The sequence below is a fragment of the Strigops habroptila genome, chromosome 5, assembly GCF_004027225.2.
Source record: "Strigops habroptila isolate Jane chromosome 5, bStrHab1.2.pri, whole genome shotgun sequence".
Lineage (NCBI taxonomy): Eukaryota > Metazoa > Chordata > Aves > Psittaciformes > Psittacidae > Strigops > Strigops habroptila.
The window spans coordinates 43,720,584-43,738,794 of record NC_044281.2 but is presented as its reverse complement, the minus strand read 5'-3'; the positions used below and the strand labels follow the sequence as shown (position 1 = coordinate 43,738,794).

General features: G+C 41.2%; 2 protein-coding genes across 3 annotated transcripts; both read right to left on the bottom strand.

The window, feature by feature from the left end:
- Positions 1–270: 270 nt before the first annotated feature.
- On the bottom strand, positions 271–5,182 carry RBM43 (RNA binding motif protein 43). The gene is given in 5 exon segments (XM_030487266.1): positions 271–1,419; positions 1,422–1,665; positions 1,747–1,841; positions 2,411–2,609; positions 4,946–5,182. Coding segments are annotated over 5 exon segments (1,029 nt in total). The 5' UTR covers positions 4,949–5,182; the 3' UTR covers positions 271–931.
- Positions 5,183–6,454: 1,272 nt separating this feature from the next.
- NMI (N-myc and STAT interactor) lies at positions 6,455–17,669 on the bottom strand. Of its 2 annotated transcripts, none has more exons than XM_030487264.1 (10): positions 17,546–17,669; positions 16,667–16,717; positions 14,998–15,075; positions 14,516–14,674; positions 13,003–13,110; positions 11,244–11,406; positions 10,166–10,272; positions 9,859–10,048; positions 8,613–8,719; positions 6,455–7,716 (listed from the first exon to the last, which is right to left on the bottom strand). In XM_030487264.1, exons 2-10 carry the CDS (start codon positions 16,709–16,711, stop codon positions 7,528–7,530), a joined length of 1,146 nt encoding a protein of 381 aa, XP_030343124.1. In that variant the 5' UTR covers positions 16,712–16,717; positions 17,546–17,669; the 3' UTR covers positions 6,455–7,527. The 2 variants fall into 2 exon arrangements, with proteins under 2 accessions (XP_030343124.1, XP_030343123.1); XM_030487263.1 differs by lacking the exon at positions 17,546–17,669 and adding an exon at positions 17,200–17,323 and having other exon boundaries at positions 16,667–16,723.
- Positions 17,670–18,211: the final 542 nt, after the last annotated feature.

Sequence of the window (18,211 nt, the reverse complement as noted above, 5' to 3'; positions counted from 1 at the left end):
CTGTATGATTTGACAAAGTATTCTGAACACTCTGATATCACAAAATAAAAGTTGTTTTCTAACCAGTTTTATAAAAAGCCTAAATTAGGATGGGCGTTTGGACACTTGTAATGGATACAGAAACAGATTTGCATAAACAGAATCTGATTCAGAAGTCTAAATGCCCCAAAATTTTCACATCAAAACTTTGGATATACTTTCATGTCTAAATAATTTGCTGTCAAGATGCTGCAGATGCCATTAGAGCTGGAAAAAAACCCATGTTATTGCTCTTATGAAAACAAACTTATTTATTTTTTTATTGTCAAGAACTTCCAATGCCATCTTCTAAGGTCTTTCTCAAGACATGATGAGCCTGTATATTTAATAAGCATTTCACCCCCTCAGGCGTCAAAGCTGTATCTTCTTCATGCATCTCAATGGCAAGAACTTCCTTCTGCAGACAAAGGCAATAGAAAAAGGCCACCACTCCTGTTTTAAGTGGTCATCTCCTTGCGCAGAGAAACATAACTCAGCTTCAATGCAGTATTTTGTATCAGGTTGGCTTACCCACCTTTGCAAGTCAGACTTCTTATGCTAATGAGAACTCTTAAAAAAAATTGTCTTTTCTCATCCTACATTCCCTGAAGCCATGAAATAATGAGTGTGCATATGCCCAGAACACATCTAACAAAAGGAAAAAGGAGCTGTATCTGGACAGAAAAGGCCTAGCTTCTTCAGTCTCTTAAACTCACAAGAGATTGATAATTTATTTCCTGTTCCAAACTTAATTCCAAACTTAATTCCGAGGGGGAATGGGCTTGTTCACCTTCAGATGCATACTGCCCAACCTGTGAGTGGGCGCAATGTGACAAATCTGCAGTGACACAGAGGTGCACAGGTACAGTCTCTACAAGAAGTACAACATGTAAGCAACATAAACGCTAACTTTCTACCCGCTGCGAAACAGGCTCTGAATCTTATTGCTCACTTCCTTTGTAAATTCAAAAACCTTAGAAGAGTATCCTATAACATCAATGTGAGTATTATAATAGATGATCAAAACATTAGGGTAATGGGGTTTCACGCTTTCACATGCTCTCCTGTATCTCTGCTTATCATCTCTGGTGTGTCCCTTGAAGTCGATCCTCTCCTTACATAGAGTTTTATGGAGTTTTATAGACCTATTTTCAATTTTCTCTTTGACTCTTAATGCCTGTCCAGCATCAGACCTACTTCCAGCATTCTCAATATATAGTGTAGTTACATCACCATCAGTGATGTCAGAAATCACAGTGTCATCATTTACTACGAATGTCCCGGGAAAAAAGGACTTCATGTAGTGATATATATCTGTGTCAAGAACAACGACCTGTTTTTCCACATCATGAACAAAATTACTCATCTCCGTGGTAAGTCCGTGCTGCTGTTGCCTCCTCTTGGTCTCTGGTGGGACGCACCTTCTTCTCTTTTGTCCTTCTCTGAAAGGGATTTTGCTTTCAATAAGAGAAAGTCTCTTAGCAATTTGACATCTGGAAATGACCCTTGAACAGAAATATGCCCGTTGGATTGCAAAGGACCAAAGGTCAAATCTGTGCTCTTTTTAATTTCTTGTATCAGATCTTCTAAAACAAATTGTTCTTTGAAAACAGACATATTGAGGACAGATGTGACAGAGCTGAAGACCTAGAATTTTGAATTAGAGAAGTTAAGTAACGGTTAAGATAGCAATGGAAGTACAACTAGATAAATTATGAATGAGCTTACATTTTCACAGTAGCGGGTTACTTTCAGCGGGTAGTACCTGGACAACCTTTTGTCCTCCAGTCGATGCTCATCCTTCTTTAGAACACTCTCTAGAACTGAAGACAAAGCCAGATTCATGCAGTAAGATAATGTGCTACTGCAGGTCTGATGGCAGAACACTTCATGGGTATTTTTCTCTTGATCCTTTCCCTCACAATGTTGCAAACACACAGAGGCAATTCAATATTCTTGCCTAATACTTTATGTATTAGTCAAAATTGTTGAGAGAAAAAGATAGAAGCCTGTTTTCTTAGAACATTAATAGGTAGAGAGTTATTCTCAAATGCCTGACTACAAAAATCCTATCTGTTATGCATGGTATAAATTTATTCCTAAAAGCAAACATAACAAACACTTTGCAGGAAGCCTGTTTAGAGGGGGGAAAAAAAAAAATATGGAAAAAAGGAATTAACTCTATCCCAGCCAAAACTAGGACAGTCATGACTCCAAAGAAGAGAAATAAAATCCTAAAACTTTGGCTGACTAAAGGAGAGGTGTCAGTCTCCCAGTTCTATAAAATCTTAATACCAGCAAACAATTTAAAATAATTTCTTTTAAGATTAACATTCTAGGGCTAATTCTTTAGGGGGCATCTGTATTTACTATAGTACATTCATCTAAATACCTTTTGGATCTTCAAAAGTTACATATGCAACTCCTTTTTTGTCTGTGGGATATGCTACATCCTCCACATCTCCACCGTTGTTCTTCGACATTTGGAAATGAATTGTCAGTATGTCAGTCATGACATCATTGTGCAGAAGGCCATCTGGAACACCAGTGATGACAACTGTCCTTGCTGATTTAGCAGCTTGTCCTGTTGCCTGCGCACAGAGACGCAGCACACCATAAATGCAAGGAGTCCCGGTGACCTCCCACAGAAGTTACCCAGATTCACCCCCACTGCTGAAGGGACTCCCCTTCCCTTTGCATAGGCAACCTGTTCGTTTACTGGGTAATTTAGAAGACTGCTGAGTCAGACTTCAGTGGATGCCAGCCTCCCTCAGGCGCCTTTACAGTACTGCGCAGTACAAAGTGGCCTGACTCTTACATATTATTTACGCCTTCTCAGTAGCTTCTTAAAGCAGTAAAAATTAGAACTAAATTTAACAGTTTTTCAAATGAAAGGTCCAGTGTCACACTGAGGTAGTTTCTTCTTGATTCTACTATTCAAAATCTAAAGAGAATGAAAAATTTTAACTGCACTTACTGTTCAATAAGGATTGTCTTTTCAGAGTGGAAGGGTCAGATTCAGACTGTCCTTACTTGTTAAATTCATGAGAGCTGGGATTTAGGGTTGTGTTCTGACTCATCTCTCTCCACTTATTAAATGGATAACCTTGTTAAATTGGAAGAACATAATTCCAGTCATCTGAGACTCGCAGTGCGTAAAACAACTAAAACCATACATGATTTTCATCAGAACCAAACCTCCCAATGCTGCAAACATGAAACCCATCCTAAATAGGATTTGCATTCATGTCTTGTTAAGAAAACATATTTGCTTTCCATTTGTATTACATAGATATAAACAGTAATACTTCACTGGGAATATCATGGCAAAATTACTGTAAATAGTGGAACACTGAGTAAATTTTGTAACAGTTCATTGACTTTTTGGAAGAAAGAAAATAATTTAGTATGTCTGCATGGCAGCATTCACAGGAACAAACTGTCAATAACTTCAAAGTGACTGTACTCAGGGTCAGCCACTCCAGCTAAATTCTTTAGACTTCTCTTACAAAGCTTCCCCTGGACTCTGGGCTGCATAAAATATTAGAGCCAGCACAGCAATTACAAAGCCTGCAGAATGTGCTGCCAGGGGCGAATGCACCCTCGACATGCGTCAAAAGCCTTGTGGATCACCACCACAGTGTTTCTGAGGAGACAGACTCAATGAGACTGCGCAACCAGGCGAGCTTTCAATTCATAAAGACATGAGGCCTTTTTTATCACCATCAAACTTAAAGAGCTAGGAGCTTTAATTATATTAGGCGATTATTTCGGTGGTAATGTTCGTGTGAAAGCAAGTTTCTGCACTAATGAGACAACATGAAGAGAATATAAACAGGGTGCTCCCAAGATTGATGGAGCTATAGGCAGGATTTTCTCACGCTTCACACAGCCGATGCAGCGTGTGCACGAGCGGGAGCACTCAGCTGCCAGACAGCATTTTGCACCTTGCCAGCTGGTATTTTGGAGCAGCACTCATGCCTACTATTGGGGTTAGAAAAAAAAATCCACATGAACACACAGTTCGTTTGTGCTGAATCACTTCCAAGACAAGACTGCGTGCAGCGGCTATTGCTAGAAAGAGCTGCACAGCTGCGGCGGGTGCCTCAGGGAAACAGGCAGGCGGGTAAGGGGGAGGAGCCCTGCAGTGCTGGTCACTGGTGACCGCAGTGTCCTGTGCATGGCCAGTTCTTCCCTGTGAGGGTGGTGAGGCACTGGCACAGGCTGCCCAGAGAAGCTGTGGCCGCCCCATCCCCGGCAGTGTTCAGGGCCAGGTTGGACGGGGCTTTGAGCAACCTGGCCTAGCGGAAGGTGTCCCTGCCCATGGCAGGCGAGTTGGAACTGGGTGATCTTTAAGGTCCTTTCCAACCCAAACTGTTCTAGGATTTTATGATTTGCTATTTCTTGGCAAATATGCTACACATATCAACGCTGACAAGAGATCGTATAAAGACTTACCTATACACCTCATCAGTTCTGTTACTAAAAAACATAACTATTACTACTAGTGAGAGGGAAATCGGACCTGTTGCTACCATTAAATAACTGGAAGGTCAGGGCACCAGGCCATGGCAGACAAGACAGTTCTTCCCGTGCGGGAACTGAGCAAGGGACAGACACGATTCACTCATCTCCCCCATGCTGCCATTACTTTTAACCCTCTGAGGCTTGTAACAACCGCAGCAGGAGAAGGCTGCTCTCTGCACCCTGGCTGGCGGGTCCAAGCTGTGCGGGGGGTCGGTAGGCTGGAGCGGGCCTGCGGGAAGGCCCGCGCTCTCCCCACCGCCCTTCCCCGAAGCCCCCCGGCGCGCCCCGGCCGTGCTCCCCGGAGGTACACTGCCTCCCGCCGCCCCGGCCCCGGCCGGGACGACGACGTTCCCCTAGCGGCCTGCCCGCGCCCCCGCCCGCCGCCGCCCCTGGCACTTGCCATGGCTGTCGCTCCGCCGAGCTGAGGCACCCGCCGGTGCCCGGGGCAGCGGAGAGCGGCCGCAGCCTGAGCACCGCCCGTCCCGGCGCCTCTCGGCCAGCGGGGTCTCGGCCTGCCCAGGACTAGCCGAGAAATCGAAAGAGAAAGTGCGGGCCCCGCGTTCCGGAGCCCCGCGGCGGGAGGGCCTCCCCCGCGCCGCCTCCCGCCGCAGCTGGGAAGCCTGTGAAGGAGCGGTGCCCCGATTCTCACCGTTAGCAGCTGGAAGCCCCGGTATCCAACGACACTGCCTCACATGGCAGCGCACCCTGGCCGGCCGGCGTATGTGCTCTTGCTCGTCCTTACCCCGCTGCCTCCATGCTCCGTGCTGCGTCCCCGCACAGAAGGCTCACAAGCCGGGTCCCCCCGCACGGCGAGGCACAGGTAGGCACACCGGCACGGAGCCTTGTTCGCCTGGACTAGGTACCTACGGCGGCATCCAGACGGTCCCACGCTAGGGCTGACCGGCTGACGCGAGCGACACGCAGGTCTGGCTCATGGTGGAAGCTGCAGCTATGAAAATGTCAAGTGTTTGTATGTAGTACGGGTATAAAGTCACAGCTCTTTCTTCAAACTTCCAGTCAAAGATTAATTCACTCCAAGTAGGTAAAAGAAAGACTATCGCCATTTCTAGAAACATCACCTAAATTCTGTGCTCTTGTTTCTCGTAATTGCAACCAGCCTTTTTGTGGCACCACTACTGCTTTAAAATTTAGACAGTATAACCAATTCATCAGAGAGAAAACCAACATATTTACAAAGCCTGATTGTCTTAAAGCGTTACTTAAAATCTCATATTGATTTTATGTACTTAAAACCTGTAGCTTCTCACTACTCCCCCACAATGTGATACCTTATGAGGATTTTAAACTTCTTCCTTTTTTAAGGATTTATTACTCAACATTTATCAGTGAGGTACAGTTAAAATTCATTACTTTCTTTACCTTCATCAGTTCCCTCCTCCCCTTATCTTTTTAAGGCATCTGAACTTACCAACGCTTTTAAGGCTGTGACATGCAAACGTATGCAATCTCCACAAATATTTCAGCACTACTACCATTTTTTATTATTATTTCATAAATGTCAGGGAATCAATCCATGCCTTTGCATGCACTAAACAGTAAGAGGTGCTACAGCCACATGTATCTTACCCAACAGTAAATTCAAAATCAGCTGTGGTGCTAGCAGCCTTGTAGTTTCCCATATTCAACATATTTATTGCCTACTAATAATTTCTCTAGAATAATAATACTTGAGATGTGTTTGTAGTGCTCTTCTTGCACTAGATTGGTGCATTGTGCTTTTCCTGCACACTAAAATTTAAAATACTTTGAAAATAAGACATTTTCAACGTTAGACCCAGGCTACTTTGAAGTTAAGATTATTGTTGCCAAACCATTTCAACCCCCAAGGGTAGCAAATAAAAACGGCAACAGCATTAAAGGAAAAACATTCCTCTTTGGAAAATAAATCTTCCTCTGACTTTGCACTTTCATTTTATTTCAAAGATCTTTCAGAATGAGAACTGGAAGGAAGAACTGGAAACAAAAGGGGTAACTTTACACACTGAAAAATTCATTTGCCCTAAACTCTATGTGCCTTTTTCCATCTGACCTCCCTCGACACCCGCCCGCGCCAGCAGCCTGGCCAGCTGCCTGCACCAAAATACATACCCCAGACGCAGTGTTCACTGCTTCCACCGCATTTTTGCTAAGCAATCTGGTTTTGATAAAGAATCATCTCAATTTTTAACTCTAAAGAAAGCAAAGCCATGACTAAAAATGAGGAAAGATTTAATTGCAGAATCAAATATTAAAAACAAACAATAAACCAGGCTATTAACTTACAGAAGCTCAGCACAATTTACACCAGATCCTAGGAGAAGTAACAGCATTTCGACAGCTAAAAGCAGTATTACTGCTACAGCATTTCTTATAAGGTACGATTTCTTGAGTGAATCTGTGATGATTTTGCACTCTCCATTTCCCTTTTTCTAGTTTAATTTTATCACTCATTTGGCGATGGAGATTTTATGTAATTACAGGGTAACTGCTTTCAGGTACTTGAGTTATGGTGGCACACAGCAACCTAAGCAGGACTGGTGTCGTGTTAGAGCTACTATCTGAAACTATGGCACTTCAGAAAACCAGGTCTGTGAACAGGCTTTTGATTGGGATTACATATGGCTTTTATAAGCAAAATGTAATAAATAGATTTATCCCACTTTGGAGTATGGGAACTATTTAAAATTTGCAAGATACAAAATCTGCAAATTTACAGATGGCAATCTTAGCACAAGTTTCAAGTGCTGTAAAGGCTTTTTCTTTGACTTTAAGCAGGAACCTCTAGAACATGAAGCAATGAGTCTTATCGAATTTCTATGCCAAGTCTGTGCTGTTACACAAATCAGGAGAGCAGGTAGTTCCTTTTTTTCAAGTATACATATCAGAACATTAAAGCACAATGTCTGCATAACTTCCTATGCCTCTGATGAAGCAAAACACCAGAACTTCATGAGTTCAATTTACATTTTCCTATACGGCATTCTAAGTATCCTCCTCAAAACAAACCCATGTTAATCCTTTTGATACATATTTGATTTTCTCTATTTCCCCACCATTATTACTAGGCTTTTGAAAATGGATTTCAATCATGTCCTGCACACTTTCTTCATCATCTTCCATCTCTTTAATTCCTTTCAACAGAATGGTCTTCTTAGAAATGCCACAATAGAGCTATTGAGGAAAGAAAAACAAACATGTATTACACAAAAACTGTTGTATGTACATTGAAAGGAGCTGAGAGATACTGGAAACAAACATATCTGGTCAGGTATGGCTAGGATCTTTGATTACATTTTAAGACTTTGAACAGCGGGTTATATTTCTGTCACTTAAAACAGCAGGAGGACTCTCTGGTACACTACTGAGTTCAATAGGCAATGCACCTGCCTCCTTAACTGGTGTGTCCCACACTCCTTAATGCACACACACACACTGGATTTGGAGACCCCTGATGACTCTAGACAGCATTGCTCCATAAAAATCCACGCCAATACAGGATACACACCTGCAAAGAATGCTGTTGCATCTCCTAAACATGCACACTTTAGCGAATGCTTTAACTATAAAGGCCTCATGATATACAAAATACTGATTTGATTACAATGAATGAATGAATGAATGAATGAATGAATGAAAGAAAGAGAAATAAAATGAATGAGCAAATGCTTCCTAGAACAAGAAGGGTGTCTGCTGAGACTATCATCAAGGCATTCTCATTAGGGATAAGCATGACAGTGCTTTGTTTCTGGAAAAATGTTGTGTCTACTGTTAACCTACTTCACAAATGATTCAGTATCTGCCTCCTGTCTAGCACAGACATTATGGTAAGTAATGATACAGTTTGATCAAGGAAAGACATGCACATCCTATTAAAATTACAGCTTTCACATTGCAAAACATAAGATTATAAGCAGAGCAGCATATTGCAGACTCACACTTACTACCAAGTTTCACAAAGTGCATGACACGAAAGCCTCTGCAGTCCTCAGAACTGAAAATTCTGCCTATATCTTGCATTTCCCATGCATCTGTTCTATTCAGGGTTAGCCTGGACTCAATTCTTTTACCTGAAAGTTTTCCAATTTTACATTGTTGTCTGGGGAAACCTGAAGCCTATACCACGTTCCATTTACAACAAAAGGATATTCAGTACATCTCACAAAGCTGTTAGTTGCTGTAATGGAGAATGAGAGAAAGAGAAGTAAGAGTAATATAATCTAAAATGCATTTTATAAGAGTATCAAAGAACAGACTAATCTTTCTTATATGGATTTAGAAACTAATATATGATAGCACACTTGCAGATTCTTCATATGCATTTTTCAAAAAGTTTATGTGGCATTTCCAAAAAAGCAAAATCATTAAATACCCACGAAATCTAAAGCAGCTGTTCTAAATGGATGTGGCTTCAAAGAATTTCATATAGTTGGGCAATCTGAATGCCTGTGTAACTTCATTGTAATGAAACAAGAGCTAAAATCAAACACATTTTCATGATTCTCTTTTTTCCGCAATGTGTCTAGCAATGCAAGGAAAAAAGAGGGTTTTGACAAAGTTAAGAAAGAAATAAAGCTCACAAACTGTGTATCAGGTCATAGAATCATAGAATCAACTAGGTTAGAAAAGACCTTTAAGATCATGAAGTCCAACCTTTACCCCAGGACTGCCAAGTCCACCACTTAACCATGTCGCTAAGGGCCTCATCTCTATGGGTTTTTGAACACTTCCAGGGAGGGTGATTGCACTACTTCCCTGAGAAGCCTTTCAGTGAAGAAATTTTTCCTAATATCCAATCTAAACCTCCCCTTGCGCAGCTTGAGGCCGTTACTTCTTGTCCTATCACTCGTTACTTGGGAGAAGAGATCAGCTACCTCCTCACTCCATCCTCCTTTCAGGTAGTTGTAGAGAGCGATAAGGTCCCCCCTGAGCCTTCTCTTCTCCAGACTAAACAACCTCAGTCCCCTCAGCCGTTCCTCATAAGACTTCTGTTCCAGACCCTTTACCAGCTTTGTCGTTCTTCTCTGGAGCCACTCCAGCATCTCAATATCTCTCTTGTAGTGAGGGGCCCTGAACTGAACACAGTTTTCAAGGTGTGGCAATCAATCATATTTGATCAAAAAAGAATATGATAAAACTTTATTTACAGATGTGTGAGTGAACCCACATGTTTTTCCTGATCTGCTTAACTCGCCGTGGGAAGAATTTGCTACATTCAGTGGTTAAGTTAACACAGAATATAATATAGCATAGAATGTTACACAGAATGGACAGTATGGCCTCTACATCTGGCCAACAACATATTACGTACTATACCTCCAGGCCTGAGGAACGTAATAACAGCTGTTCTAGACTGCTTGTCATAGTCCACATTTTCAACTTCTCCTCCTCCCTGTTCAGATTTGTAGAAATTCAGCTCTAATTTTTCTCTCATCCAGTCTTCAGGAATGGACAGTTCAGGTACTTCTGAAACATTAATCTTCTTTCCAGAAATAGTGACATGGAGCTAAAAAAAATTTTTTTTTTGTGCGCTTTGTGAGTGAAAACATGCAAAACCATAAACCTAAAGCTTTTTAAGTACTGCAAGTTCCTATCTTTATAGTTTCATATTTCAGTCAATTACCTTAAATTTGATTCCCATTTCAAGTGTAAAAGGCATCACTCTCATATCTGCTGTTTTGTTGTCCAAGTTCACAGTATGCTTACCGATTTTTATCAGTCTCTGGGCAACTAAGGAAAATCACAAGTTTTCAGATATTAAAAGCCTTGTTTAATCACTATAAACTCAAAACTATTCCCTCGTCTCTTAACCAAAATCTCCTTTGCATCAATAACAGAGAAATAAATAACAGTTAGGCAACCAGATCCCAATATCCGTGTCTTCAGGATCGTCTATTTCTGTTAAATCTCACTGGTTATAGGCAATAGGTAAAATATTATACTATCTTTAGAGTGGTATAGAATAGTAAAATCTTTATGCTGTCAAAAGATGCTCTCACTATAACAAATATTAATACTAGACTTCTTGTATTTCATTTAAAATATCCTTTCATCCAATGCGGATGAAAACCACATTGCTACGAGGTATGGAGAATGCCGATTAGCAATGTTAGAGTTTAGCTGTAAGAAAAGAATTGGACCCTAGCTTTTGTATCTGGAATATACTTGCATGTGTAACTGAGTTACCCACCACCACACAGAGTGCCTGCAGGCTCCTTGCAGGCAGGCACTAGGCTGCCCAAACAACAAGCATCTCAGCAGGAAGCAGGCAGGTTAGGCTGCACCATCCCCCTGTTGTCTCAGATCTACCCATCATCTGCTGTGTTCAGTTAACCAATTTAACTGCTGTCAGAGTAAGGTACTGCCCAGAGTAAAGAAAGCAAGCAAATTCTGCTGTCAAAACATTTTGAATCATTCTTGACAATACTCTGTGAGATAGAAACATATTCCCAATTTCAAACACCAAGTATTGTTTGTATTAGCTAAGAGCAGAAATCTGGTAATCCAACAAAAACATGCAGCGTACTTGCAAGAATTTTTTTTCTACTGATTGGTATCATAATAGTGAATGGTTTTCTGTGTATTCTTTCTTTGCCTGTTGTTGATTTTTTTTTTTCCCCAAAATGTTTATGTAAATCTTTTCCCTTTGGCAATGAAATACATCAAAGACATTAATTTTATATTTAAAATACGCATCATACCTTCTTCATCTTCAAAAGTAAGCAGCACCTGGTTTTGATCCAGTCTGAATGGGATTTTTGTAGTTACATCAAAAAAACAGTGAGTATTCATATCTTGATAATCATCCTTCATGTCTTCCATGTGAGTGAACTTCATTTTCATTTCTGCTACCTCTTTATTAATCTAACATTTTAGAATGAAGATAGGAAAAGAATCATTTCTGTAATTTACTGCAGAACAGAAAAATGAATGGTAGTCTTCCCTTGAAATGCTACACATCATTTTTTAAAGTTTAACAGTCAAGCAGATTGAAGTAATGGCTCATAAAACAGGTATTACTCTTCTAACTAAACTAAAGAACTTGTCTGTTCTTGTGTTTTTTGTCAATTAGGTGGGATTTTTTTTTTTTCCCTTTGATTAACTTTGAGCTTGAAATTGACCTTACAGAGTAAAAATTCAATTGAAGTCCACAGGGATTTCCACCTGCAGAAGTAGAATATTTTTGGTATCTGAAATTTGCAAAATGCAAGTATCAAAGTCACTTGTGTTGCCATTTATTTTTGCCTAATTGCATCACTGCTCTATAGCAAAGGGAACTGCTAATACAGAGCTTGTATGTTGCCATCTTGGTAAAACAGATAAGAATATCCAAGTATTTTATAATTAGGATAGATTAAAACTGTTCAGGAAAATACTGTTTAGGAAAGGCTGCTTTGATAGACTTGAGGGAGTTTCAGATAACTCTTTTTTGCCCTTTATGTAACTATTAAAAAAAAAAAAAACCCTGTGTAGAAGAAACATATTGTTTGTGTTGAGATAAAATAACCAGAGCAATTAAAGCATTCCTGCCACCTATCTTCAAAACTAGCATCTTAAGCGTGGAAAAAGAGACAGACTTCCTAAAGATAATTCTGACATGGGTGTAGGCCCCTGTTCACACTTAATCTCCTTGTAGAGGAGCCTTGCCCTATCCAATGACTGCATAGGAAATTTAGGAGGCTGGTCTTTACTGACATCTCCTAAACTTAGAAATGCAATTCAGAAAGCTAAAGCTATTATTGTAATGTTGTTATCATCAAACAAGGTAACACTTGGCTAGAGTTTCAATCTCTATATAAACAAAAAATGATCACAGTTTTCATTTTACAGTAAATTCCCCAAAATATTTGGGTTTGTTCCAATTCGGAATGAAAACAGGTTTTTAAAAGCTGAAATTTCCATGAGAGAAGTTGCAATTTCTGAACACCTCGGAATCTGCAGCAGTTTCACCAAAAGACACCTTGGATCCTGAATTTCAATCTGTTTAGTATCACTTATATTTATCTGGCTGCAAATTGAGTAATTTCTCATGTGAAGTAACACGAGAGAGACTGTAATTAAGTCAAGCTCAATATAGGCTAAAATTAATTCTACATTTGCCATATAATGGACTTATTCCCTTTCTTCCATCCTCTTGCCCAAGAAATATAACTTGAGAGTACCTGAAAATTACTAATGCTATTGTGTATTTTTTATTCCAGTGTCTTCCATTGAATAATTTTCTGCTTGTCTTCATTCCTTTCATGTTTTCAGTATCCCACATATTGTATTTTTTTCCATATCCTTAGCCTGCTTCACATTATCTTGCCGGGTAAAATAAGAAGATATAACTTCAAGCTATACTGTATACTGAAACCAGTAGAGGTTCAAATGACAAACAACTGGCCCCAACGGTCTAGAACTGACAAAATAAAAATGTGCCCTTCCAAAAGACAAATTGTGAAGTATTTCAAACTTTACCTGACTATACCGTGAAAGCATTGCATTACATTCTGCAAAGTCTTCCTCAAGCTTTTCAATCTCTCTCTTCAGCTCAGCGTTTTCTTGGTTTAGAACATAAAGTTCTCTCTAAATCCCAAAAAGTATTAAACGCAAAATTAAACACACAAAAGACAAAATTATATTTCAACAAAATCTGTAGACATTAGAAACTGGTTTAACTTTTCATTAGTCTACATGACAGCCATGCACAATACATTTTTGGCATAGCTTTATTATCTGCAAGGTAAATTCGCTCACCAAGGAGCAGTTTCAGTCAAAGTAAATTACAGTAAGAGGGTTTTTGAAAAGAGGCATTACTGTTTCCAAGCACATACAGTGTACCATAAATTGCACAGTGCTTTCCATAGTTACATCAGTTCCTTATATGTGCAAGGTCAGAGCCTATGTCAACACACATTTTATTTCTGGTACCACCTGTAATCTGAGGAAGCGTTACTCCCTTTTCTGAAAAGTTTAGCTGGTGAGGACAGTTTCTGACACACTGCTACTCTTCCTTCTTTATACTTCTTCAAAGAGAAAGCGAACACCTCTTCTACCTCATCTGCTACGTACTTCCTCCACACCAGTCAGCCCTAAATGGGCATAAAGCCCACACAACTAAATCCAGTAGTTCCTGGACAGGGAACACAACAGAATGAGAAGGAAACACAGCAGATGTAGTCAGCTCCAGCCATCCACGATTAGAAGGTGGCTCCTTTAAATTAAATAACCACTTGAGACAGACCAGTTTCCTTCAGCTGAAGATAATGTAAAACAAAAGCCAGATGATGATAATGACCTCTTCTGAGTATGAAATCCAGACATTTACGATTGGAGAAACAAAATCAACGTTCAGAAAATCTCATGCCAACCTGAATATTCTTAACCTATTAATTATATTTTAATAACTTGTAATGTTGAAGCCGTAATTTTTCATCAGTGATTTACAGGGCAAACCAAACTTCACTGAAACCACCTTTTTAACAGCCTATGGAAACTCACCCTGTTACTGTACCGAAGACTGCACATGGCGCATTAAGGCAATGAACCAATCAATTATTTCTAGAACCAATCAGTCTGAAGAGCCCTCTTCAAACTGGCTGTTGCCCAGCTCATTGTCACTTAAGAAATGCTAATCCCCTGGGCACTGTGACTTCTGGGAATTGACAAAGACGTGGAATCAACCCATTCAATTTTATCTGCATCACACAAAACTGAAACTCATCTTTGAAGACTGGTTTTGTCAGTCTTCATCTTCTATACAAAATAGGTCTCAGTTTTGCCTTCACTCTTCCAACCTTGCCATAAGACTTATTTTATTGCACTGGTTCTTCATCTGCCACTGAAAAACTACATGCAGAACATTCTAGTCAATCTGCAAACCAGTAAAGCAGTTTAAACTGAAAAGGAATTATTACTCTTATTTTCTCTAATCAGCACCTTCTTCATAACTCCCCAGATACAAACAGCTATGAGTAAGCCTTCTCCATACCTCATCGGTGTCCCTAGACATAATAGTGTCCTTATGCTGTTTCTCTTGTAAGTTCTTTAATTTTATCAGGTCATCCTCTGCTTTAACGAACTCTTCATCTGCACTTAATTTACACAGAAGAAGGTCAGCTTTTGCTTTTTCAGCTTTTTCAACTCTTTCCTGGATAGTAAAAAGAAAAAGATTTTTAATTTTTTCTTTCTTCCACAGGAACAAACAAAGCCTTAAGCAAGCCCTTTATATATTATGTTATGTTATATATAAATATATATTTATATAACACTTTGGATACATATTTTCTTAGACTTACAAGTGTAGCTACCACTGAGATCAACACAAGCATGTCCCATTGAAGAATAGAGCACAAGTTAGACAAACATGTCATAATTAGGGGAAACTTGATTTGGTTTTAGAAGGACGAACTAAAGGACTTCCAAGTATCTTTCAGCTAATTTCCACAATTCTCCGTGCTTTATAGAACTTGCCTTCCATTTCTTCAGTTCTTCTTCAAGTCTTTCCATCTCATCTTCTGACGAGTCAAAAGGATCAGAGGCTGTCGTAATCTGGAGAAAAAAGAAGTGTCACACACTGTTTTTCCCCTCCATTAGGCAATAACTGAGACACACCAAAAAATTCAAATGAATCTTCAAAATAAAAAAAAATAAAAGTCTCTGCTGTTGGATGAAGCATTTTGCCAAGGTAGTTTCCAATGTATGTCCATTAATGAAAGTTTAATGAAAGTCCAAGGTATTTTGCCTGTGTGCCTATTTGCTGTTTTTCTCCCATTATGCAGGCAAGATATGTGGCGAGTCGAACATTTCGAGAGACTGATTATATTTTCTAATTAAATCTTCCCAGAATCTGCATGCCAGAGAATAGCATATACCACGTCATTTTTAAAAAACGCATTCAGACAGTTAGGCCAAATCATCGAACTATTTTAATGGCTGGATAGGACAAAAACCTAAGAAAATGAATCCTGGTGAATAATCATTATTTGCTAACTATCCAACTGAAAATAGTAACAGGCTAATATTTTGATAAATAATAAAATCAACTTGTCTCTATGTTCTTCCACAGGGAACTAAGCCCCTCAAACCCACAAATGTCTATCCATATGCTTTCTCAGCAGTTCCTCTAAGAGAACATATAAAGAACAGACAGGCCTAATGAGAAAAAAATTTCAAAACGGGATGCTTCCAAGCTCAGGGAGATTGGACAACAAAAGGTAACATCAAGCAGGAGGAAGGTGATAAAAGAAGCATTTAAAATTTAAGTACTTCAGGGCAGAAGTTCACAAGCACAGGAAAACTACAACTGGATAAAGACCAAGAAGGGAGAAAATCTCTTCAGTTCTGTTTTGTTTCTATGGCTGCAATATTCTGCAGAAAAGAAAAAAAAATCCAAAGAGACCTGTTGAAACAATCCCTCCCTTTCACTTAAGATTACATAAAACTTGAATGTGAACCATGAAATTTAGGCATGGAAAAGGTCTAAATTAGATAATCTTGTCAACTCTCTTGGTAATGCTCGGTATTTCCCAAACGCAATAAAATATAAAGTAATTTTTTCCACTACTTTGTCCAGTTTCAAATACCTATTAAGCAACAGGGAAATCCCCATCTGCGTATAACTTAAAACTGGGGGGAAAAAAAATAAATTCCTTTGCTCAAGGGATTAAGTGGAGGAAAGTAGAAGGATGCACATCTGGAAGCTGATAAGAAAGGATACTTGTTTTTTTACTATAAAATGGTTTAAGACAAGTTTTCAGCCCCAGAGAAGGGAAAAAAAAAAAAAAAAACCACGACAAGGAGAATGCAAGAAATCCCAGGGAAAGTTCCATCCAAATTACTTGCCACACTGCAGGAACTGAATTAGGTGAGGCATCGGGAAAAAGCAAAATTCCCCTAAGAAACAGAGACAGATGAGCGAGGTAGGACAGGAAAATTCTACCAGAATCTCTGATGGAGGCACTTTGAAATTGGGCTCTCCCTATGGAAACAGGAGGCAGGAATAAAGAATGTCCGAAGTACTAAGGGATGGAAGGTGACAGAAGCAGAAGCACTGTCCTAATGGTGCTAGCACAAACCTTCATTCAAAGATACTATTGTCAAATAAGATTTTTTTCCAGGCAGCATATCGGGAAATACTTACAAAACCATTATCTTTTAAAGATAGTGGGGGACTTGTGAAATCCATTGAAACCTGAGGGAACAGGAAAAAAGTTAAACCATAGTGTATATTGGCTTTCCTCCCCCCCGCCCCCAAGCATAATGGAATCCCAGAAAGGAATACCAGGAGCGGTGTTGAGCTAAAAGAATTTTTAAATGTAAATGTTTTATCATTTTATAGGGAAAAGTGATATGTGTTGGCTATCTGAATCCTCCTTCCTTACACAGCACAAAAGGCAGACACGTGAGGGATTCCGCATTGCACAACTAATTTTTTCTGCTCTGAAACTTACATATGTACTTTTATAGAATCATAGAATCACAGAATGGTTTGGGTTGGAAGGGACCTTAAAGCCCACCCAGTTCCAACCCCACTGCCACAGGCGGGGACACCTTCCACTAGAGCAGGTTGCTCAAAGCCCCGTCCAACCTGGCCTTGAGCATTTATTGACTTATGTACCGGTTTCACTTTAGGAAAGTGAAAGTAGGCTAACTGCAAAACACCTTCACTTGGCTTCTCCATAGGCTAGCCCAGCCGACAGCTAAGTCGCCCGTCTCGGCTGTGCCACCACGCTTTCTCTTGCGGTCCGGGGGACCGAAAAGCGGCTCACGGCCGCGCATTAAGCTCTCGTAGCCCAGCAGCCCGCGCAGCCCCTCGCCTCCCTGGCCGACACCAGGGCGCCTATCCCGGCCACCCCCCTCCGAAGTGGAGAAGCCGCGGGGAAGGCCGCACGAGCCCGAGCGCCACCAACAGCCCGAGGCTCGCGGCCTCGGGAGGGCGGGCACCGACAGGCGCCGGGCGGGAGGCAGGCGGCTTCCCCGCACCGGACTGAGGACGGGAGCCGGAGCTCACACAACTTACAGCAGCCGCGGGGCCCAGCGGAGGCAGCCGGCCGCGCACCCACCGCACGGCAGCCCGCAGCTCAGAGCCGCGCTTCACACAACCCCTCCGGCCCCACGCCGAGACACTTCCCCTCCGCGGCCGGGGCCGCACGCTTTCGCTTTCGCTTTCGCTTTCCCGCTGGCGGAGGAGGGGCTGGCGGGTCCCCCCCGGCCAGGTCACACTGACGGGATGGCGGTGGGGTGCACGGCCCTGGGTCCCCGCGGGCGACGCCGCTTCTCTTCCTTGGAATACCGAGGAGGAAGGTGATGCCTTCCCCCACCGCTGCCTCAGCGGCGCCTGAATCTCCCCCGTTCAACTTTTAACCCATTACCCCTTGTCCTGTCACTAGAGTCTCTGATAAAGAGTTCTTCTCCAGCATCCTTGTAGGACCCTTCAAATACTGGAAGGCTGCTATGAGGTCTCCACACAAGCTTCTCTTTTCCAGGCTGAGCAGCTCCAACTTTCTCAGCCTGTCTTCACATGGGAGGTGCTCGAGCCCCCTTATCATCCTCGTGGCCCTCCTCTGGACTCGCTCCAACAGCTCCGTGTCCTTTTTATGTTGAGGACACCAGAACTGTACGCAGTACTCCAAGTGAGGTCTCACAAGAGCAGAGTAAAGGGGCAGGATCACCTCCTTTGACCTGC

Bases quoted from the DNA above. Each gene is read 5' to 3' on its own strand.
- NMI (XM_030487263.1), bottom strand. From the start codon at position 17,304: ATGCGCGGCCGTGAGCCGCTTTTCGGTCCCCCGGACCGCAAGAGAAAG. The intron at 10,049-10,165 runs GTAATTGACTGA...AATTTTTTTTAG, and splicing joins AAATGGGAATCAAATTTAAG to CTCCATGTCACTATTTCTGG. The intron at 8,720-9,858 runs GTATAGTACGTA...TCTCCATTACAG, and splicing joins TACGTTCCTCAGGCCTGGAG to CAACTAACAGCTTTGTGAGA.